The 25,461-nt window shown below is 38.0% G+C and overlaps 1 protein-coding gene across 7 annotated transcripts in view; it reads left to right on the forward strand.

The window, feature by feature from the left end:
• Positions 1-25,461, forward strand: part of LOC131049560 (uncharacterized) — a 234,492-nt gene that overhangs the window by 22,095 nt on the left and 186,936 nt on the right. For all 7 annotated transcript variants that reach the window (XR_009106811.2, XR_009106806.2, XR_009106815.2 and 4 more), the window contains one exon: positions 23,135-23,218. Coding sequence is in view for 4 of the 7 variants with exons in the window: in XM_057983861.2 (XP_057839844.2) it covers positions 23,135-23,218 (84 nt within the window). In the remaining 3 variants the exon portion in view is untranslated. The remainder of the gene's footprint in view (positions 1-23,134; positions 23,219-25,461) is intronic.

The raw sequence follows: 25,461 nt of genomic DNA on the forward strand, positions 1-25,461 counted from the left end.
TTGAAAGATCACGTCAAAGACAAAGGTGGCGAAATTGATTTTCTTTGAGGAGATCACGTTGAAGATCATCTACACCTCAATTTTGTCTAGGCGAATTTTGTTCTTTTTGCATTCTAGGGTTAGCTCTCTATTGAGGTATGGCGATTTGATTTTATTGTTTTATTTATTCATCGTCATATTTTAAATTTTAATATTTTTTGAATTTTGAATTCCTAGCTCAATCGTTTTATTTTAGGAAGTGATAACTCAAAGACTTATCATGAAGTTTCCTAAAATTTCTCCTCTAATCTATGTTATTCATTGCAAAATCTAGCTTCTCATTATGAAATGTTGTGTAGGTATGGCGACCCCGAAGGCGGGAGCATCCACCAGTCGCTCAGCTCTCATGAAAGAAGATCAGAAGACCGAAGAAGTGGAGACCAAGATCGTGTCGAAGTGGAACAACATTGGAGATACAAACTTGGGGAACTTTAGCACGAAGAAGTTTCGAGAGGTCCCTTACATTGGTAAGCCATCACCTGTCGCCCGGAGAATAATCGAGAGTGGTATCATTAAGGCGGCAGGCTTTCCTCCAGCTATTCAGTGCCATGAATTGATGATCGAGTGTGCTCGTCACTATGATCCACAGTCCAGAACGATCGTGTCTAAAGAGGGAAACACTTTGGCGTACCTTTCAGAGGAAGCTATAAGTGAAGCTTTCCATCTTCCAGAGCACAGGGATATGATATACAAGAGCATAGAAGGAGCCAGATCAATGTACGAAGATGATCCAGATGCGTGTCTAAGTATTATCAATAAAGAACTGGCTACTCAAAAGTCGTCCCCGTTTGAGCAAGGTCTCGAACACACCGCACAGGATTGATTTCCAGGAGGAGTACAGAGATTTAATTGCCATGCTCAACCGAGTTACAGGAGCCCCTCATGCCTTCTATTTCGAGAAGTGGATATTTTACTTCATCCAGGTGATTGTTCAAGGGAAAGGTACAATACATTGGGCTAGGATGATTAGCCATTGCTTAGACGTACAGTTGAGGAGACTCAAGGCTACTAAGTCCTTCCACATGAGTTCATATGTCATCTATGCCTTGATCAGGAGTGTTGAATACGCAGGACTACCTCACAGAGGAGTGATTGGAAGAGGACCCGGCGAGGTTAGAGCTTGTGATTCCTATGCCTACTTGCATCATCCGCCAGGGAGCAACTATAAGTTGGTTAATGATACTTTCACGATGAACATCACCAGGACGTTGCAAGGTGGAATTCACAACAGGTTATCTCAGGATGCCCAGGAATTCATAAGGAGGTACGGTGCTTGGTTCATTCAGTTTCCCAAGTTCACTTATATTAGAGTGCATGGATGTCCTTTACCACCATACATGTTGCCGAGATACCCGACAGACAGAATTGTGTTACTTGAAGTAACAAGACAGTTGGCAGCATATGTGAAGGCATTCAGACACAGACATCAGAATGGAGTTCCAGTACCCATTATTTTGGGTAATTCAGTTGAGGTATGTCCTAATGCTTTAGCCATGGATGACGCAGAGAAGGAGTTAGCCTTGTATTCTTTTTCATCTTTTGCTTTGAGAGAAAGCTTTGATCCACATGGACATTTAGAGGAGACGGTCGGTAGAAGGTTTAGGCATGAGTATCAGATTGAAGATTTTATGATGAATCTCTTAGATGATCTTGAAGTGAAACGAAAAATGCATTCTAGATTGCCTTTGGATTTCATCAGGAAATGCAGGATTTACAGAGTGGCCGACCAAGCTCAGGACAGTGGCAGACATATCCAGTCTTCCTATGATCGAGAAAGCAAAATAGTAAGGTTAGATTGGAATGAGCCCGAGGTCGTGGATTTAGATACTTTGATGGCACCAGTCTTGTCTTATGCTCGCAGATGGGTTGACATTCAGCATCAGAAGTTGAGAGAACAAGGCATAGCTATGTCTTTCACTTTGGAAGAGAAACCTGCCGAAGGTGGAGCTAGTGTGAGTGAAGGCAATCCTAATCCTAGAAATTCAGGTGAAGGTAACCTTCGATGTGCCAGTGAGGGCAATCTCCATCCAAGAGGTTCGAAGAGGAAAGAGAGACCTGGAAAGAGAGAGTCTTCCAAGAAGAAACAAGAGGCTAACAGAGATCGATCATCCGGTACTTCTTCTAGACCTGAGAAGAGAACAATTCAAGTGGAAGAATCCATGGAGTCGATGGTACAGAATGACAGGCAGGAAGAAGGACAGACACAGCATGGGTCACCAGATGGATCTCTCCAAGACTATGAGTTAGATGAAGACAAAGAAGACAATGAAATAACATCTCCTCCCAGACAAGAAGAAATAGTGCATAAAGAGATTCAAGTTCAAGAAACAAGATCGATTATCCCAGATTGGTTGAAGGAAAGATTAACCAAGGTGATCGTAATAGAGGACGAAGACAATGCAATTGATTTAGAGAGCCTTGTTGGACGTTCACACGAAGTAACAGAGAAGAGAAAGGCTACCAAGATATCCAAGATGATTCGAGATGAGACTGGATCCAGGAAATTGCAGATAGCTACACCGGCAGCAGACAAATATGAGGGTGAGATCCTAGCAGAGGAATATGATATATAGACTTTTGAGTTAGGACCACCTACCGCAGAGCAGACTCTAGATGATGCTACCGATTCATTTGAGGCATTGAAAGACAAGCTTAGAGAAGAAATGGAGAAGAATAGAAAGCTTGAGAGAGAGGTCGGTGCATGGAGGACGTATTTCAGTCACATCAATGAACCTTTGGGACGTCAGGATCCAGTTAGATCACCAGTGCAAGCATTGCCGCTTCAATCAATCAATGAAGTAGAAAGATTCAGGAACATGGTCCAACGTACAAGTAATTGGATGGATAGATCTCATACAGTGGCTGTAGAGTTTGTAACAAGGATGATGAAGTTTATTCATCAAGCTATCCAGGTTCTTGAGATGATCCACAATTTGATGATAACAGTAGCTGCATTCGCCCATACCAAGGACGTTATCATTCCTGTCTTGAAAGTTATTAGACACACATCAAGGAAGATTTTAGCGCAGGAGAGGATCTTGGATGGAGAACCTCACAGTTTGTTTCATTGGTCAACCTTACTCCATATGAAGAATGTTTTCTTCGAAGACATCAGTACTAGATGTAGCCAAGTTGAGGAGGTGATCAATCCGATCCAGGACAAAGTATTTGAGGTACTTCGTACCATTCTTGACAGAAGGATCGAGGTCGAGACAGATGTGGATATGCAGGAACTAGAGGATAGAATCAAGGTCATCTTTTGCAAAGACGCAAATGTTACAGATGAGCAGTATGATCAGATGTTTGCCACCATGCTCCTGATTGAAAGGACGAAGGAACTTGAACCTTCATGGGACGCAGCTCTTCTAGATGCATTCGATCAGGTCATCCACTTAGAAGAGAGTGTGAAGAATCTTCTCGAGATTCCAATTGCAGAAATCAAAGGAATCGTATCAAGATTCATTGCATATGCTAAGAAAGAGAATTGGAAAGGGAATAAGATTCTAGATGAAAGGTTGTTACAGATGACATGACATCTTATTTCTCATTGGTTTATGCCTCCTAGGTTTTTGTGCCAAATTTAATATTTGGCTATGTATTTAATATTGTTCAGTAAAAAGGAGGCCATTTGTAACAAACCCTAATTAGGGTTTAGGTGTCATGATCTTGTCCGTTGATCTACTTTCAATCTGGACCTTTCATTGTAATTGGGGATGCTATTTATACCCCCATTTTTCATTTCATTGAATAATAGAGAAATAGTGTAATAGTGTGAGAGTTAATAGTTGATGTAAGAGAGATTAGAGTTAGAAGCAATTTCATTTTGTAGTAAGATTGAGCTTTGAAGAGAGAAATTCAAGCAATTGTTGTACATGATGACTTGGAAATCAATAAAATATTGAAGTTATGGTGTTTTGTTGCAAATTTCTTGAGTTATCTTCATGGTTGTTTGATCTACTTGAATCGTGCTCAATCAAAGTAGTTTGTTAATTTGAAAGACTAAGTGTGAGATTTGATATTTGGTAGGATTCGTAATCCAAACCACTAGCTTCTTGCTGATTGTAGGAACGCCTTGCGTGGTCGACTGGAGAATACATTGAGTCCTTTAAACTTCAATCATTATTGAATCTTGGATATGTACCTTCGTAGTAGTGTCCTTGATCTTTGATGTATTGAGTATCATTTTATTACCTTAGAAGATCGCACTAATTTCAATTGAGTTGTTATCTTATGGCAAAATTGAAGTTGGTTGAATCTTGCCAAGTCTCATCCATACTAAGTCATTCATAGGGTTAGGCTAGATTAGACCTCTTTTAAACCCTACTCCTTTTGCTATTTTTGAAAGTTCCTTTAGTTTAGAAAATCTTGAACTTTCGGAATACGTAAGGCCCCTTGGAGGAAACAGCAAATCACATCATACCGCTGGAAGCTTGTCCACACGTAGAGACCCTACTAAAAGAACCTTGGAGTCTACCTAACTGATCCTTTATGCGTATCTTCAGCAGTTAGAGACTATTTTCTCAAGAGAGGATAAGATGCCTATTGGTATTTTATTCTGTGTATGATGGTGTACAAAATACGTCAACAGGTACTCACAGTTTTGGGATTCACTATGCAGCAAGCATTGAGCTTGACTTGGTGGGCTACACAGATTCAGATTGGGCGGGCGATTCTCAAGATCGCAAATCTACTTCAGGCTACAGCTTCTCACTTGGTTCAGGTCTTGTTTGTTGGTCGAGCAAGAAGCAGTCTGCTATTGCTCTATCTTCTACAGAGGCCGAGTATCGGGGGGCTGTGAATGCCGCCACTGAGGCCATTTGGCTTCAAAATCTCCTCACTGAGTTTGGTATCCAGATCAAACGGCCATCAATCATATTTTGTGACAACCAGAGTGCCATTCAGATCTCACGGAATCCGGTCCATCATCAGCGGACCAAACACATCCGAGAGCTCATCCATGGCCACGTCATCGACCTTCGCTACTGTCCGACTTCCGAGCAGGTTGCTGATATCTTCACCAAACCCTTCACTGAGAGCAAGTTCCTTCATTTGCGAGCTTTGCTGGGGGTACGGAATGCTTCATCTTCTGGGGGGGCTTCTTCCTCTCACTCGGAGTCCTGACTCTCTCTACTCTTGGGGGGGGTCTCTTTTCTCTCTCTTTTTGAGGGAATTTTATGTACATGGGTACCTCATCAGGCTTGATTTGTCGGGACCCATTTCTACATCCACCTAAGCTTCACTTATGGGGGGGTGTTAGTTTAGGTTTTTATTTTCTAGTGGGTTATTTATTTTTTCCTTATATTCCTAGGTTTTTTCTACACTTCTTTTAATCTTGCTTAGGTTAATAAATCATGCTTAATTAGGTGAGTGGTTATGAGGTGTCACCTTCCTACATGTGTGCATCCATTTTCTATCTTGGGAAGATACTTGCTATCTTTAGTCCAAGAGATGGTTGCTCTTGATTGATCGGTATTGCCACCTCTTCCCTCTCCCTGGTCTATAAAAGCATGCTACCTGACTTGTATTTGGCATCTCTTGATTTTGTATCCTCTTAATGCTATTTTGCTTCTAGCATTTGCATTACTCTCTTGGAGACTAACTCTGTGTTGGTACTTTGATTTTGTATCCTCTTAATGCTATTTTGCTTCTAGCATTTGCATTACTCTCTTGGAGACTAACTCTGTGTTGGTACTTTGATTTCGTATCATTTGCATTCATAGTTTAGATATCTATTCATTTGCACTAGTTTTCTGGGTTTATAATCTTTTCAGATTTTATCAGTGTTTAATGCCATGTGTAGCACAAAATGTAGAGAAGTCATAGGAACAAAACTCGCCCCCATTATCTGACCTTAGAGTGACAATTTTGAGAACCAGATTCTTTCTCAACTAAGGCCTTAAACTGCTGAAATGTACTGAACACATCTGATTTATTTTTCAGAAAATACACCCACATTTTACGATTGAATTCGTCAACAAATAATAAGAAGTATCTGCAACCAGTAACAGATGGAGTGTTCATTGGCCCACATACATCAGCGTTAACCAATTGAAGGACCTTGGAGGCTCGCCAAGAATCACCATTCGAGAATGGTGTCCGATGCTGCTTCCCAGCTTGACAGGTTGCACAAACTCCATGATTTTGAGGTTGGATCTCAAGTAGATCAGCAACCAAACCCTCCCGATATAACGGAGTGAGATAGTGCACGTTTAAGTGCCCATAATGCTGATGCCAAAGTGTTCTGATGGATGTAATCCTAGCAACCAAAGCATGCTCTTGAGAATCACCGGAATTAGCAAGTCTATACAAACCATGATCTTCAAGTCCCATAGCGATTGTAGTACGAGTCTCCCTATCAACGATGTTGCAGATGGATGAACTGAAGACAACATCTAATTGAGGAGAATGACTCATGATCTGGCTGATGGAGAGGAGATTATGTTCCATGCCTGGAACATAGTAGACATCAAGAAAAAAATTTTTTCTACCTCCTGAGTGAATCTGGATAGTGCCCTTACCAACAACTATGTACTCTTCTCCTCCTCCGAAGATTACTGAATCCGAAAATGGTTCAAATTTCGTGAACCAATCCCGACGATGAGTAAAATGCCATGAAGCTCCTGAATCAATATACCAAGCAGAAGAGTGTATTGGATCTGCTGTTCTCTTGGCCATAAAAGCATAGAAAGTAGATTCTTTCTGCTCAGAGTGTTCGGCGACATTTGCTTTCTGTTGAGATCCCCCTTGCTTCTTTTGTTCAAAAGCCAATCGAATTCAACACTCAGCCTTAATGTGACCAAACTTGTGACAATAATTGCACTGAACGTTCTTCTTCTTCTTGCTGTCCTGAGAAGAACCAGAGCCTTTTGGCTGAGAAGATTGAGCCTTCCCTTTGTTCTTAGCAAAATATTTGGCAGAGAACGCTTGCTCGCTGGAGGGAGAACTGGTACTGCTTCCAAATTGCTGGCGCCACCGATCTTGCTGTAAAAGCTTGTTACAAAGATCGAAAAACTTCAAATCGATGTCAGTGGAAGTGATATTGAGTGTTTCGATGAAATGCTCATACGAGCATGGGAGACTCTTCAGAGTAATGACCACCATATTTTCTTTCTCCATTTTTCGACCAATAGCTTCCAGCTGGTCACGAATATCCTTGATCTTTGTCAGATGCTCCTGAAGAGATGTTTTCTCATCCATCATGATCATGAAGAGCATATTCTTAAGAAAGAACGCTCTGCTCTTGTCAGAGGTTTCATGAAGATCCTTCAAATGATCACATATTTCCTTCGCAGTTTTGCCGGACGGTACCTGAGGAAGCTGCTCATTGGTAACAAAGAGTTTGATGAGCATGACGGCTTCCCGGTTGCGCTCATCCCCTTTGTCTAGATCTTTTCCGGTAGTGTCTGGACTTTGAGACGTGCCTAGAACAACTGCATCAAGACATCGGTACTCAAAAATCGTCAACATAAGCCGCTTCCAGGTGTTGTAGCTGCGGCCATTGAACTTCTAGGTGCTTTCGAGCATAATGTTTGTCAGTGATGCCATCATGTACCCCAAGGTTGAACTGGTGAAAGGCACGAATGCACGAAAACCAGAGGATGAAAACAGAGGGTTTTTAGAAACAAATTCTGCAAGTCGGATTCAGAGGCAGAAACTGAAACCTTGGTACGATTTTCGAAGCATAAATTTTTCAAAAGACCCAGAAAAATCTGATGACAACCCAGTTCAGATTTCAAAAAACCCACAAAGATTCTGCAAATAAATTTTTTTTTTTTAATTGAAACGAAGGAGATAATCTCAAAACCCTAGCACAGTTTTTGAGGTAAAATTTTCGACTGACCCAAAAAAATCCGATGAAGACTCAGAAATCCTTGCAAAAAACCCAGAAAGAATCTGCAATCAAAATAATTTTTTTGAAAATGAAGGGTCAAATCCGCAGGTTCAAAAAACGAGGCATGAAAAACGATGCACCTAGAAAAATCCGACGACAACCCAGTTGAGCTCTCGAAAAACCCACAACGATTCTACAACTGGAAAAAAATTTCGCCTTGAAACAAAGGGTCAAGACTCAAAACCCTAGGCGAAAAAAAAATCTGCAGACCCCAAAAAATCTGATGGTGACCCAGTTGAGGTTTTGAAAAACCCACCAAGAATCTGCGATTGAAAAAAGATTTTGCCTTGAAACAAAGGGTCAAAACCCTAGGCGAAGTTGCGGAAACCCTATGTCGTTAAAAAACGTGCAGATTTTCTGAGAAAAATAGGTTCCGTGCCCTAGCTCTGATACCATGTGAAAATCAGATTCACTGGTAAAATATCTTAGTTCATATTAACCGGTAAAGATTACAATTTATAGAAATACAAAACACTGTAGAAATTGATGATATTGCCTACCTCCATCTACCTAATACTGTAGATACATTAATGAAATCTAACAACCTAAGTTGACCATTAACAATATAAGAAATTATTATTCTAACAAAGGGAAAACAAAGCTGTGACCCAACAGCTATTAAGACATTATCAATCCTTACTGCTCTTCACAGAAACTAAGGACTAGAACCTAGGGAGTTTAAATCTCCAAGCTTTGTTATCTTGTGAGATCAATGAATCGGTTCCATAATGGAAAAAATGTTAAAACTTGATAAGCAAAAGAGAGAATGCCAACATGTAGTGGTGTCTAGAGACTGGACACCAAAAGAAGAATATGACTATAATATGGAATTTCACAAATTGATGTTTTGAATTATTGATAGAAAAGTTGACTGGCATCTCCCTTATTTTTACACTTTTCAATAACTTGCAATGCTTTTATCCTGACATATATAAGATGCAAGTTACACATTAACGTATGCAAGCTACAAATAACCCAAGTCTGTGCTACAATCATTGGCAATGGGATGGCAAGATGAGTTTTATATTCATGTTTTAAATAAAACATATATACACAAAATTTCAAATTAGGCATGGAAAAAATTAACATTAACCCAACAACTTGTTGTTCTATAAAATTTACAAACTTTAAATTGGAAAATAGAATTTATTGGGCTTATGACTTTGATTAATGATTTATTTGTGCATTGCACTAATACCCGAGGGCTTGTAAAAATTATGAATACATTCAATACATGGTGTAAAAGAACATCAAGTCATCAAACTCAAACATTATGAAAATAAATATTAAAGTAATGCGACCTCTGATGTTCTTGCGTTAACACAAATAATGGATGTTTGGACAGAAGGAAAGTAATAATGGAATGATCAAGAAAATGAATAAAACTAGGACATATCTGTTTTAAAATTGATCTAATAAGTGCTGAGAGGTATCAAAAAGACTGAAGGTGTCAATACCTATGCTCTTATGCTTATTCTGTGGTAGGATTGTCACCTTAAGTCTTCTTGATACCTCTAGAGTCTTGTACTTCTCATATTTCCATTGCTACATTCCGCAGGGACAATAGACTTGTAGTCACTTGTTTTTATCTTCAATGTGTTACGATTTTGGGAAACATTTGAGGTTACAACATACAGTGTATGTATCATGTTTCTCACATGCATTATCAGTTCTTGCCATAGATAGGTTAACTGATAAATTCATTTCCTATTAATCTTCAATTAATCAAAATTATATTGGGAAATCACAGTTATCTATTCCTTAACATTCTTAAATCTTAAATTTTTGTAGGATGTCATATCTTTTTGAAATAAAAAACTAACATAATAGCGATCAGTCTGATAGTTCATTGACTTGTTTTCTTTGATTTGACATATATATGCCATATTATTGCAGTAATTAAATCCTTCAAAAAATCACAAATTCTTATCGTTGATTTGCTATTTTGCCAATCTGTGGAGCATTCTGATTGTGGAACATTGCGAGATGGGTTCATTTAGTTTTTCAAATGGTATTGAGTCTTGACATATGGCTCCTCATTTAATAAAAGGCAGAAGAAAAATCATATCACTGCCCTGTTTTCTACTATTCTTGCCATATACCATGTCATTACAAGTTGAGCATAACTGGAACTGTCACAAATGTGTGATGCCTAGCTTCCTTCTAAATTACATCATTTTCTGAGGTTAAATTTTTTTCACCTGCAACTGGGGTTTAAATTTGACTGTTCATCCTGCCTGTTATGTAAAATTTTCATGATGCTATCTATGCAACACTCTCCTCCAGATGTGAGGATAGCTTATGGTCAATGAAGGAATTATGACAGACTAGATACATGTTTAATATTAGAACTCTGATGATGGTCAGCATAAAATTTCCCTTGCATCCAACACTCTTGTAATTTTTTAAAACTTATTTGATGGTAAAAAACACAAACATGTTCAAATGGCTTATTTAACCCCTGCCTACAACTCTCTGATTGTGTCTCTGTCTTTCTTTTTAACACATGCACATAAACGAACATGCACACACACACACTTGCACATATACCGACACTGTGGCATCATGTACTGCACAAATTGGTTTGCCAGTTACGAATTACAAATATACGTTCTCCAATTGGCTAGTATGCCATTTTGCAACAAGTCATGTTTTGACAAATTTTCTGGTATAAACATTCCAATTCATGCTAGAACTGCTTGCATTTCCAGAAACTGCTGTGACATGTTATTTTCCATTCACCTTGTTGCATATTTTAAGCTTGCAGTAAGTTGGGAGTCATGGGCAGTTATAATTTAAAACTATAAAGGGAGTGTTTGCCAACTTGTGCTAGTGCCAAATATGTTTTGGAAAAGATTTATCTATCATTCCTCTAGGAGAGGCTACCACATTTCTCGTCTAGAAACTGCAACACCATTTTATTCAATAGACTGGTACATTGCATTTTAAACTAGAAAATATTAGTGAGTTTAACTATGTATTTCCTTGTGGAAATATTGTGTATAGCAATCAGTTCTTACAAATTCCAATAGTTTCAAGTTGTTGGTGCATTGCTTTTAACCTGAATAGATAAAAAGCCAAAGCATGATCTTTTTATTCCTTTTCCTCTTTAACTCCAACTCTAGAACTACTACAACCTTGAGCATACTATTGAACTCTCATATAAATCTTGTTCTTGTGTAAAAGTCTCATTCTAATGTAAAGCATGCAGATATGCAGGAGGACGTGATGCATGGCACGTAGTGGTAGTAAAAGAAATTAAGAATATGTTATAGGTTGATTCTATACAATTGTTGAATTGAAATGGCCATGCTTTTTGCACTGACTTGGGGATAAGTGTCATAAAAAAATTGATGTATATAATGCCATTTACAAAATTAGTTTGTTGTTTAGCAGTCATATATTCAGGATCTGCATGCCAGTGTTTATAGAAAATCATATAAATATGCCCATGTATGTATAGATTTTTTTTTATTTTAAATTCCATTTCTAAGCAAACACCGTTTCAAAAGACTTAATGCTAATAATAGCACACCTACTCGTTGAGCTCAAAAAGACAAAATATTAGGCTGTCAACCTTGTATTCTTAATAGTAGAGGTGAAAACAGGGTCTTATTTCTTGTTGTGATTCTTGACAGAACATTAACCAATGCGACTGTTTTAGGAGTTCATAATTTGCTCTAGCATACAAGGTGCAACTTGGCAACTTACTTTATGGCTGATAGGAGTTAAGTTTGGAATATATAATTAATTTGGGATTGACCCTCTTTGCCAGCTTACAGAGTGAACTATGAGGTGGAAGGCAATTTTGCAATTTATTTTGTGCTTTTCCCTAATTAGGAACATGATATATATGATATAGCAGGAGAAACTTGCACCTGTTGATGTGGAGATACCGAATTGAGTAGCACACGCTTGAATTCAGATGAAGAAGATAAACATTTTAATGATACTATAATTTAACAGAGGAAGGCATCCTGCATCCATGATATTTTTCTAAAGATGAAACAGGGCTTGGCAATGGATTATTAAATTGGTAGATGGAAGTCTAAATAGAAGGCTTTTGCATAGAAGCTGAAGAAAAAGTTTATAGGCACGAATGCATTTAGTCTTTTTTTCCCTAGTCATAGCCTGCTCATGGTGATACTATTGGAGGGTGATTGTTCTCATCTCCTAAACATGAATACATAGTCAAGGATAATTACCTTCCATACTCCATGGAGTTCCAAATCTAGGAGGAAGTAGTGGATGATGTGATAATGCACTATTATTTGTATCAAATCATAGATAGGTAGTGGTCTTATTTGCCAATGATCAGCTTGGGAATAGAAGGAAGCAGCATGGGGTTTGGGAGCAGTGCCCTTGGCACATTCCCTGTTGCAATACACATTGGGTTCAAGGGGCAGACCCCCCACCACCAAGCCCAAATTAAGACCTTTGAAGCCACACAAACCTTCATGGCACATGCCATTTTTTATAATTTTATTACTTAAGGGTAAAATTAGGTATTTGGCACTTTTTCTTTATATAAATGTTTTAAAAAAATGATTTTTCTTTTGGTAGCCCTCGGGTCCACTTGGATTTTTGGGGAGTGGACATTGGATGAATCCTAGGCTGTCCTAGACTCAGACTGGCCCCAAACTGGACCCTTATGAGTATGGGGGTTGGGGAGGTGAGGGGGGATTGGGTTGCCAAACCCTGCAACATAGCAAATAACATATCAGAAGTTTTCTTTTGCTTGGGTGTCATGATCAGAAAAGGGTGCCTTTCTATGGTATGACTGGTGTGTGCAAAAAATTGCAAACAGTAGCATATACAAATTGGAATAAGATATTACATGTTCATATGTATTTCTCCAAGTTTTCTATTGATTGCCCTGCAAGAAAGAAACCATAAGTTGGATCATCTGATTTACATTTTCAAGGGTTGTTTCTGGTAGCAGAACTTAACTATAGATCAACAGAATGATAAGTGTTAGGGATGGCTGACATGCAAAAGCTTCAACATTACCTGCTGGAATAGTTGTGGCTGGAATTTCTTGGCATTTTCAAGTAATCAAGCTGATTCTGAAGTTGCAAGGACATCGTTGGGCCTTGTTGTGACCTATTTCACACATCGCCCCATTGCAAATGGGGACCCCCAGTTGTTTGCTTTTTAGGGTTTTGTCTTAGCTCTGCAATTTCATAAGTCCATTTCTTTGAGAGTTTTAGAGTTAGAGTTTTTCAGGAGTCATATGAGCCAAATAGAGAAATCATGCTCAAAATTGTGTCTGGACGTCATAGAAGTGTTTAGAAGGCTTGAAGGATGAAAACCGAAATTGCTTAGGGTCAATTCTGACACCTTCCTATTTTTTAGGGATTCTGCTTTTTTGCTTTTTTGCTTTTTGGCACTTTGGGACCAATCTGGGAAACAACTTTTTTGGCTTGCTTTTTGCTTTTTCCAACTTTTTTGAAAGTTGACCTAGGATTGGGTCCCTTAGGTCATGGCAACAGCGTTCATGTCTTCTGAATCAAGAATTTGTAAGTGTAAAAAGCAAGGTGCAATCTCTAGACGGGGTTTTGTTCCAGATGTTCTAGATAAACATGAATGGTCGAGCAAGAAAATCTACTAAGTGTCTATGCCAAAGACAAGTTCAGATGAAGATTATGCAATAAAGGAGGATGGCTGGAAACACACAAAGTCCGCCATGCCAAAGGTAAAGTTGGCTTGCCAATCATGAAGCCTGCCAAGAAGAAATAGAAGGGGAGATGGCCAAACATTGCCAAAGTCCGCCGTGGCAAGCCAAGGCTAAAGTCCGTCCTAGCAATGGCCAAACACTCTTGAAGTCCGCCCTCAAGGAATGTCCAATGGCTATCAAAATCCACCAAGGCAAAAAAGTAATATGGCAGGCCAATGTCAAAGTCTGCCCAACACTTAGAAGATCCTCAAACATGGCATGCAAACCTTGAACTCTGCCCAAGCATGTCCAAACACTCAACAAGTCCGCCCACATGAATGGCAAGGCATGTGCCAAGTCCGCCCTGCATATGCAAGCAAACCTTGAAGTCTGCCTAGGAGAAAATGGAGGTGGCAAGGTAAGTTTGAACTCCACCTAGAAAATGATGGCACACGAGTCTTAAAGTCCGCCCTGTCCAAGGTGTATGTGGCAAGAGGTTGGTAAAGTCCACCAAGAGAGATGTCCAATCAAGCTCAAAGTCCGCCCAAGAAGGATGGCACATGAATCTTGAAGTCCACCAAGGCAAAATTGGCATAAAGATGATCAAATTTGCCAAAAGGAGAAAGAAATGGCTGGAGAAAGAGAAAGAACATGAGAAAGTATCTTAGCACATGGATAAATTCACCATTGATGAAGGATCAATCAAGTTTGGAGGTTGAAAAATCAATCCAACACTTTTTAGAATTATTTTAAAAGATAAGTTCAACACTTACGCAAATTTTTCGAAATATCCAACACTTGGGAAAATTTTCAAACTCAAGAAGAATCTAGAAGGTTCTATGCCAACTCGCTCAAAGGGAAGATTAAGTTTCCATTTTGGAAGAAATAAAACAAGTCCAAGTTCGACGAACCTAAGGAAAAACATAAAACAAAAAAACAAAAAAACATGAAGTTCCTAAAAATCTAACTCCTCTAACTATATATCAATTCGATTTGTCTGTTAATTTTGTGGATCAGAATTAAAATTTATCTTCTTCTATGTATTATCTATCATTGAATTGTTGTATAAATCTGATTGTCTTCTTTTATGTTGCAGGAGAGGAGGAGCATTTTTATTTCAATGCCCATTCTCACACATTTCATTTGGTATATGTAGTGGGCTGGGTACGGTCAAGCGATGCCTTGATCGGCCATGTCTTTTGGACATGGCTGATCAAGACATCACTTGATCGTGCCCCCTCACGATAATAAATGTTTGAATGAGAGACTTCATTTATCTCTCATTCAATCATTTATCTTACCGAAGCTATCATGCATTAACACTCCCTCTTAGCTAGGTAAGATAAATGTAAAAGGTATTGGGAGCAATATTCATAAATCGTATGATGCTTATCTTGGGACCATAGTTTCAAGATGTGAATTGCCTCTGTCGTCGATTCTATTCACAAACTCTTGTGTGGATTGCCTCAGTCGGCGATTCTATCCACAAGCTCTTGTGTGGATTGCCTCAGTCGGCGATTCTATCCATGAGCTCTTGTGTGGATTGCCTCAGTCGGCGATTCTATCCATGAGCTCTTACATGGATTGCCTCAGTCGGTGATTCTATCCACAAGCTCTTACGTGGATTGCCTCAGTCGGCAATTCTATCCATGAGCTCTTACATGGATTGCCTCAGTCGGCGATTCTATCCATGAGCTTTTACATGGATTGCCTCAGTCGGCTATTCTATCCATGAGCTCGTGTGGATTGCCTCTGTCGGTGATTCTATCCACAAGCTTTTATGTGGATTGCCTCAGTCGGCGATTCTATCCATGAGCTCTTATGTGGATTGCCTCAGTCGGCGATTCTATCCACAAGCTCTTATGTGGATTGCCTCTGTCGGCGATTCTATCCACAAGCTTTTACGTGGGTTGCCTCAGTCGGCGATTCTATCCACAATCTTGAGTTATTGTAAGATCGTCACCTTCCAATAACCTCAAAAATAAAAGTGGAAATCATTTGGAAGTCGTCACTTCCTTATGATTTACACAGGGCCCATAAAATAATTATTAGTATTAATAATAATAATCAATATTTACAATTTTTACCTCAAAAGTGCTCAATCTTGATTAGTAAGCTCCCTCTCAATCACAAGGTATCTTGAGTTTCTTCTAGAGTACATATTTTTCTGAACATACGTCTGAATTTCTGACTTCAGCAAGGGATGCTTGTAGTTTAAGTTTGAGAGGACAAGTTCTTGCAATGTGGCCATATTCGAGACTTTCAAGGAGATATCAATCTGATCTTAATTGGATCTTCCAGGTGGTTAGGCTTGATAGAAGGAAACCTGGCTCTGATACCATGTTAATTTTGTGGATCAGAATTAAAATTTATCTTCTTCTATGTATTATCTATCACTGAATTGTTGTATAAATCTGATTGTGTTCTTTTATGTTGCAGGAGAGGAGGAGCATTTTTATTTCAATGTCCATTCTCACACATTTCATTTGGTATATGTAGTGGGCTGGGTACGGTCAAGTGATGCCTTGACTGGCCATGTCTTTTGGACATGGCCGATCAAGACATCACTTGATTGTGCCCCCTCACAATAATAAATGTTTGAATGAGAGACTTCATTTATCTCTCATTCAATCATTTATCTTACCGAGGCTATCATGCATTAACATTGTCCTTTTCAATTCATTATCAAGTTTGAAGGTTGAAGTTCAATTGCAAAGGGTTTTCTCTCTCTCTTTCTCTTTCTCTTTCTCTCGGTTATGAAAGAGAGATTTTTGAAGAGGAATTTTTAAAAAAGAGTAAATTTTCGAAGTGGAGGGCAGAGAATAAAGTAAAATTTCTGAGTTGAAGGACAAAATTTCCAGAAAATAAAGTGCTTTTTCTGAGTTAAAGACAAAATTTTCAGAATTGAAGGCAGATTTCCAGTCAATATAATTTCGAAGGTTTAAAATCTGAGTTTGACTGATCTTTCTTCTGTCTTAATCACTTATTCTCGCGAAATGTGCAAGTATTTAGCCAAATTCGTCCATTTTCAGTCTGATTTTTTCACAGAAATTTAGCTTTTTGACAGACTGAAAGTGAAATTTCAAGCAAAAAGTCCAAAATTAGAGTTAGAATCTTCACTTTTTTTGAAAATAATTTTTTTTCTTGTGTAGTGCAGGTTAATAACCACCAAAGGAGGACCTTCAAGAAAGGATCAGATGAAGTTCGCTAGCAAAGGAGTGCAGCCGGAGTCAAAGATCAATTCCAAATGGAAAAATATCACAGACACCAACCTCGGGCAAGATGGATTTTTGCCAACAACTATTGCTCTCCAGATGATGAGAAATGGCATTGCCAAGTAGCTGGATTTCCACCAGCTATGGAATGTGTTGAGCTTATGGTTGAATGTGCCATTCACAATGCCCAAGAGTGAGAAATTGTTACACCAAATGGAAGAGTATTGGCTCATCTTGGAGAATTAGCCATTCGGGAAGCATTTGGAATACCAAGTTACAACCGGACTTCCTATAAAACTAAAGAAGAAACTAAGAGACTCTATGAAGACCATCTTGAACTCTACGCGACAAATGTCAATAAGTCATGGTTAGAGAAGCCAAGGCCTAGCCTCAAGAAAGTGCCAAAGAAATTGCTTCGCACGGACTTCAAGGAGGAATATGGTGATATTATCTTACTAATGAATAATGTAATGGGCAGCCCTTAGGGAGCGCCATTTGAAACATGGATGTATTATTTTATTGACGAGATCACCTTTGGAGTCAAAATGTTCAATTGGTCCAGGATAATCAGTGATAACTTGAATGAGCAACTGAAAAATTTGGAAAGGACGAAGTCTTTTTACATGAGCTCCTACATTGTCTATCTACTAGCAAGAAACTACAGATACACCGGATTGATTTGCAAAGGCATACTAGGCAATGGCGAAAATGAATTCAAGTTCTATGACTGATATTCGCAGCTGCAACTGAGCGAGAAGGCCCACTTCAAACGGGTAAATGTTGTGTTCTTGATGTATATCACCAGAACATTGCAAGGAGGAACCCATCAGAGGCTTACTCAAGAAGCCAAGAGCCTGACAAGCAAGTATGGATCTTGGTTTATCCAGTTTCCAAGATTCACATACATAAGAGTCCAAGGATTTACCGGATGTCCTTATCGACTTCCAATCTATCCCACTAATAGAATGATCTTGCTAGAAGTTCTGAGGCAATTGGAAACGTATCAAGGCTTCCAGAGAACAAAGCAGAAGCCATTTTTCATTGGAAATATGTTGGAGTCTTGTCCAACAACACAGGTAGTGGTACCCATTCACACTTTACCGATCCAGGGCTGATTTCGATCCTCATAATCATAGTGGACCAGTGAATGGAGAAATATACAGACATAGGGTTGATTTGGAAGATTTTTGGGTGAATGTTGCAGATGAGTATGACATCAAGAAAAGATTATGGTCTAGATTGCCAGTAAGCTTGATCAGAACAACCGAGCTTTTCCGTGTGCTTGATCAGTTAGAGGATGATGGAGAAAATGTTCAGTCGCACTTTGATGAGAATTGGCCTCTTCCTCTTGTACGATGGTCAGAACCAGAGCTCATAGATCTAACCACCTTGATGCAACCAGTTGTTATGTATTCACAGTGGCGGGTTGGTCAGCAAGTCCAGGTGCTAAGTTGAAGAAATTTGACTCTTACTTATAACCTGATGGGCGAAATGGAGTCATATTCTTCAAATGCATAAGCATCCCAAAATGTCGAGCCAATTGAAAGTATCAACTCTTGGAAAAGGAAGGAAGCAGTTGAGGGCTCTTCGACGACTAAAGGAAAGAAGGTTGTTAATGAGCAATTTGTTCAAAAGAAGCATATAGATCAGAGCCATCCCATTCTGCAGCATCCAGGACTGTGAACGATGTATTGACTATTGATGATGAGCCATTAGCAGATTTGAAGATTCCCTCTCCAATCCATGAGGGAAATGTGATGTCAGTCCAACAAGAAGATGAAGAACCACCATCTCCTACAGGCACAAAGATATTGGAGTCGGATAATGAAATGGATATTCTGGGCAACGAATTTCAGGAGGGAATGATTTCCGCTCTTCGAGGAGCTCAGGATATTCCATGTGGAGAGAGTAATCAGCAAGATGAAGGCATTGAACAACCTACGATTCCTGATTGGTTGAGGGAAAGGTTGAAGATAAAACAGGCTGCCGAACAATCCAGATTGCTGTACCGAAAGTGGACAAGTCAAAAGAAGATATTACTCATCAGGAGTATGAAATTACCACTTTCGACTTGGGACCAACTAAAAAGATTCAAGAGGTGGAAGACTTAGACAATTCAGTTGCTTCCATGAAGGCAAGACTAGACAAAGAGGTAGGAAAGAAGAGAGAATACAAGAAGGAAATTGAGCACTTGGCCAAGCCACCTAACCAAGGTAATCCAACAACTCATCCACTTTTGAAATCCTCGCAGGAAGCAATTGAAAATTTTGAAGAAGAAAAAGTGATGGCAAGAGAGACTAAATAATGGATGGCAAGCAAAAGAGAAGAAGCAACCACATTCGTGGACAGATTGATGCTGACATATGGGCAAACCACCTCTTTACTCTCTAGAATTGCAAGCATGGTAAAAGCATGGGTTGACCTTCAAGATGTTTAGGACAAAATTATCTCGTGCCTCAAAATGTTGAAAGGTGTTCCTAAACAAGAATTGATTGATGGAAAGATAATTGCAGCATGAGCTATATATGATTTCAACACATTGCATTGGGCATTGGTTGCACGAAACGAAGTCTTGGAAAAAGTGAAGGCCAATGGTATCAGAGTTGAGGAACAGATAAGAGAGATTCAAAATAATGTTTTCCTTGTAGCTGCGGATGTACTTGAGAAGGAGACCATCCAATAAAATGATACGCAATTGGAAGCCTAAAGCTCAGAACTCAGGAGATTTTCTTCACCATCGCTGGACCAGTCTTGAAGTAGAATTTGACTAAGGCATCAAATTTCTTGTCTATTTGGGATGCCTTCCAAAGACAAGAATTGGAGTGGGAGATTGCTTTTGCTTTGTATGCAGATGAATTGGATGGATTGGAATTCAAGGTCAATATGCTGCCACATGTCACAATGGTGAAGGTAGGCCCAATCGTGTCCAGGTTCATTGAACACATTGCCACTCGCAAGGATAGGGATGTGCCTTCCTAGGAGATAGCTCTTCATGCCACTTGTCTAGCATGCATTTATCTCTGGTGTTATTTTGGGAAACTCTATTTACGGTTGTGTTGTCTTAATCTCAGCCATTGATCTTAGATCGATCTCGACCTTTCATTTGTTTTCAAAAACTCTATATAAACTCTCATTCTCTCATTTCATTGTGTTGTGGAGAGATTTATGAAATTGTTGCTTAGAACTATTTTGATAATACAAGTTCATTTGCAGTTTGCTTTGAAGTCTTATTTTTATTATCATATGGTTGCATATCTTTCTTCAACATAGAATAGTTTTGTTTAGAGTAAATTTGCTTTCAAAGTTTTTAAATGAATGAAGGATTTGATAGTATAGGTTGGTGAAACAATTGCTCATACTTTTTTTGAATAGATGATTTTTATTCAATGTGTAAAGTTAGTCTGAGCTTATATCGGGGATGCTTAACTTCTACTGTGGATGAATATTGTTTGTTGGATGGTATCATTCGTAGTCTGAAGATTTCAAGCACAACCTTAGAAGATTGCACCTACTTTGTTTAGTTGTCCTTAGTGTGACGAAGCAAAGTATCATTGATTGGTTTGTCCTAATCTTTACAGTCTCTCGAGTTCTCAGGAGTAGCTTAAAACTTCCAAACCGTTGTCCTTTTTATCCTTTTTTGAAGTCCAAAACTGAAAATCCAAAAAAAAAGAAGAGAGAGAGTAGTTATTGTCAAAATTCATCTAAGTCCTAACTTGTGAATGATATCAGTTGAACGTAAGTCCCCCTTGTATTTCAGCATACATAACCAAGGAAGCTATCCAACATAAAGTCGCTCGTTCGCACATATAAACCTTGGAGTCGCCATGTGGTCTTTCTTTGCAATCTTGGCATACGTAGTGATTTTGTTCAAGAGAGGGTAGAGTGTCGTCGACATATTATTCTAATGTTTGGTGAATGATAAAATGTACACCAACAGGTCTATCAAGAACTTAATGAAGTGGGGAGATGCAAAGACATCTGTGTGATAATTCAGTGGGGAGCACAACAAGGTTTTTATATGATTACATTATTGGCATTTCCCTGTGCCTCACAAGTGATAGGGGAGAGTTTTTGATGAAATTATATGGTACTTAAACAAGGTGTTCTCTATTTCTCAATCCTTCCAATTCTTGTGTGATTGTTCAAGTGGAAGCAATGGAGAAAGTATCGGTTTCTGTTTTAGAAACCATGCAGAGGCAAGGGTAATATTTGGGAAGAAAGGTTACCATCCATCTTATGACATTATTATTCATTTTATAGGGTCTCAACTGGTCACATCTCTTTTTAGCTCATACATGGGCCAGAAGCTATTGTACATATAGAGTTAGGCATTTCAGGTTTGAGAATTGTTGCCAAGTGCAATTAGGGGATAATGAGAGCCTGTAACGATGACTACTATGAATTTATAAGATGGATGAATGACTGTTCGAGAAGAAGGAAATATTTGCAATGACAAACACATTCAAATAGGATGAAATTTAATGCTAGATCACTAGTCCTGAAATATGATGGTGTATGAGAAATAAGGTGAGGGAAATTTATGATGATGTGGCTGGGTGTATTCAAGTTTAATGAAGCGTATTGTCTTCAGGATTTAGATAACACTCCTTCAAAGGCTATGGTCATGGAACTGTGCTCATAATTTATAGGAAAGGGAATATATGATTGAAACCAAGTTTATCCTCTAAGCTAATTTAATTGGATTTTTTGATCCATAATTCAGGACTCCGTAAATGCAATTGTATACAATTCAATTAAAAAAAATATAGCCTGGTCAGTTGGAATGGAAACACTGACTAATAGGAAAAAATAAGTCATTTAAAGAGGAACATATAATAAAAGAAAAAAGAATTTATTTAAAGAGGTTACATAAGTCATTTAAAGAGGCTACATTAGGAAAAATGAGAAAGATGTCACCAGAAGAGCATAGATGCTTTTGGGCTGGTGGGAAGAGGATATGAATTACATGACAATAAGAAACTGTAAGAGATTGGGAACAGCCATTGAACATAGATTATCTGTCTCATTACCACTTGGATATGCATCTTCATCCTTGCAGACAATGCCCAAGTCCTACACTACTGTGGCTTTCCAGATCTCAGTTTCTTGTCCATCATCCACTAAGCATGCTATAAAATTTGGATACCACAACCATGTTTGAATGGTGTCAGTAGGCACACTGACTAGTATAGAGGAATGCCTGTGGTGGTGTGGTACTCTGTTCTTATACTTGTTTACATGTTTTTATTATGAATAGAAACACAATAATCAATAAAGGACCACAATTGACTGTTTTGAAAGGTCTGCAGGTTTTCATTTTTATCATGGCCAGTGATGTTTGGCTATGGACAGATGGTTGTGTACAATTGACATGCATGTTGTGATAAAGTCTGTGTATTTCCCTCATGAGTAGAGAGACCTTTCTCTGTGGAATGTAAAGGTTAATTTATAGATGAAGACATTTTACATTACATCTGTAGATAGTAAAATAATTCTTATTTCCTAGGTGTCTGTTAAATTGTGTGCCAATAGATACTCTGTGCCATAAAGTTGTTTCTGTGTTCTATGGGTGCTAGAAATAGTTCTCATTCTCTATTGATCATCTACATGTACAAGGATCTGTAATACTACATATTGCGTCTTAGCCAATATTGGGAATTCAGCAAAGGTTCTGGTAATTCTGAGAAAGAGTACAAGTCACACTTTTGTGGTAGCATCGACACTTGGTCACTGATTTATTTAATGTATAGAGTTCAGAATTGGTAACTCAAAAGGATCAAAGCACTTGAATGATGCTAAGGAATTCAAAATCACTGAAATTCAGGAAATTTGGATGCAGTTGAATATTGTTATGGTGCATAGCCTGGTCTATGGAACATTATCTTTGTTGTGATGTTATAACAAAATGTCCACAAAAATAATTTGTCTTTTTGATAGCCCATGTATTTTGTTGTGGGATTTGTGGTGTTAAAATGCAAGCTAACATGCATTCATAAAAAAATTACCCTTGGATTGCTTGTCACGAGTTTCTCTCTAAATGCAGTGGCCCATGCTTAAGTTTTACCTTGCTTGATGGTGTCTGTATTTCTTGATATTTCATGCATATTGTTAATTTTATTTTTGTCTGTTAAAATATTGTAATATGGTTTATTAAAGGTTGATTTGGGTATTTGATTATTGAACAAGATAGCCAGGTCTGTTGCAATTATTTTTTGGGTTATTTATTAATACGTTTTAACACCTTATTAGTGTGGCACTTTGGTCTAAGTTCATTCTGATTAAACTCATTACACTGTCCATCCATATTTTGAGAACAACCATTACCTTTTGTAGGTTCTGTTTGCATATCCTCCAAAGAAGCGATTGCCATTGAAGTATAAGGACCTCCTTTCATTTTGCTTTCCAAGTGGGCTGGAGGTAGGTATCTGTGATATTTTAAATTTACTTTTATGATACATGTTGTGAATGGCAAACATGTTTTTTCTTACTTAAAAGAATAGTGCACATACATTATACTTTTCATGTGAGATGTGTTTAAGAAAACTGAATATTGCAAGGGTTGATTTGCTTGAAATCAATCTAGCTTTTGGTTGTGCAATGAAAGTATAGATTTAAACACTTGCAAATAATTTAATTTGTTCCATTTCCACGTGAACAATGTCCATTATATGAGTACCAGATAACCTGGAAGAACAATCCTTGCAAAGGATCTAGAACTAAATTAAGGCTCATAATAAAACCTGTTAAGATTCCTAGAACTGGAGCCTTAAAGCATGGTTAAATTATGTGTAAAGCTTGATCTGTGAGTGCATTAAGCACATCTCATGAGATTCCAACAAGCTGCTAAACTTTATTGAGGATGAGGTGTCAAGCCTAATCTCAGAAAAATCTGCAGATTTCAGGCTAACTTAGAAAAAGCATTATGATGAGCTATTAGAAATTGAAATAGATATTTATGTATTCAAGTACTAAAATATATGTATATAATTATTTGATAGAATGTGTCCTTGATATAAAGGGAATAAATTAGTAATCCTACACTGAATGCTCATCTAAAATGTTATTGGATAACAATGTATAATACATTTTTGGGAAAGAGTGACTATAGTCAGCAACAATCTGCATAACTGTCATAATGACTAACTAATAAAAAACTATGAGTGTTCTTATTTCTTTACATTGTTATGATTATTGAAAACATGATATATCCACGATTTGTTATAATGAATACGAGTTCTTTTGGTAGGAAACTGTATAATTTTTTTTTATACCAATGTGTTTTGGATTGCACTTTATGATCCATCATAAGCAAGAGGAAGAGGTTGAATGATTGTATTGGCGTGTTTTGGATCATAGAATCACACTCTGTGATTCATTATTAGGAAGAGGAAGAGGTTGATTTCCTCTAGTTGATGATGGAACATGGAGTGTGATCTGAAACATGCCAATACAGTTTTCTACCATAAGCACTCGTATTCATTGTTATACTTACTAAGTCTTTATGTTTATGACATGATTATGCTTCAAAAGCATACTAATTATTACTAATATTATCTCTGTTATTTTTTATGACAGGAAAATGGCCTATCTTTAGTGTTGGAAGTTTAAGATTTCCACGACTTCATTGGGTTTTAAAGTTCAGAACTTTGTTGAGGGTCAAGATTTATACCTAGTGAAGATAATAAAATTTACAGGCTAAATTGTCTGTTGCAAAACAGATTTAATAATCTTGGTAGAATCCAAGAAACAAAGATTTAGATTGGCATTCTTCTGAAAGAATCTGTTCATAAAAGTTTGATTCATCTTATCTGCTTCTTGGGATGAAGATGTAAAGAAAACTTGGGTTTTCTCAATTATAGATGGCTTGGAAATGGTGATTCCAACTTGCTGGTGTATATCATAAGAGATATATTTAGTTATTCTCATAGACATGAAAGAGCACCTGAGCCTGATTAATTTAACTGTTGGTTGTAAAGGACATAGTTTTAAGACTCATGGGACTCACCACGGACTCGTGAGTCCATTGGCGGGCTGAGTCAACTCGCCAAGGACTCGCGAGCCGAGTCCTAGTGAGTCTTATCAAAAGAGCGAGTTTTTTACACGGACTTGCGAGTTTTTTGCAGAGACTCACGTCGCCCAGCATGCACACCCAACCCACATTGTAAAGTGGTTTTTTTTTTCATTTTTCACTCATTTGGCATTCTTGCTTAAAACAAGTTTGTAGGGTTTGAAGAAGGAGAGGAAACACGTAAAAAAATTATCGAATTTTTGTTTTCAAGTCCGTCTCATTCTCTCCATCATAATATATACATGAAATATAACATATAAGTATAAGTCACATTTCAATATGTCTTCTTCCTTTAATTTATATTTCATGTATATATTGGCAAGATGTTTGAGACTGGTTTCAGATCTCTAGGAGTTATAATGCAAATTCTAGGTTTTAGAAGATCTTTTAAATTTTCAAACTTAGTCAAATTTTAGTAATCAATAGGCTCCTATTAGCAATTCTCTTGCTCTCTCTATCTCACTCACTTTATGTGCCTCGAATTTTAGACCTATCTATCTCCCTATCACTCTTCTTCTATCCCCTCTCTCTACCACTTTTTGTTGATGTTTTTTTAACGCACATGCGAACACAAAATAAAATACCCAAAAGT

The sequence above is a fragment of the Cryptomeria japonica genome, chromosome 2, assembly GCF_030272615.1.
Source record: "Cryptomeria japonica chromosome 2, Sugi_1.0, whole genome shotgun sequence".
Lineage (NCBI taxonomy): Eukaryota > Viridiplantae > Streptophyta > Pinopsida > Cupressales > Cupressaceae > Cryptomeria > Cryptomeria japonica.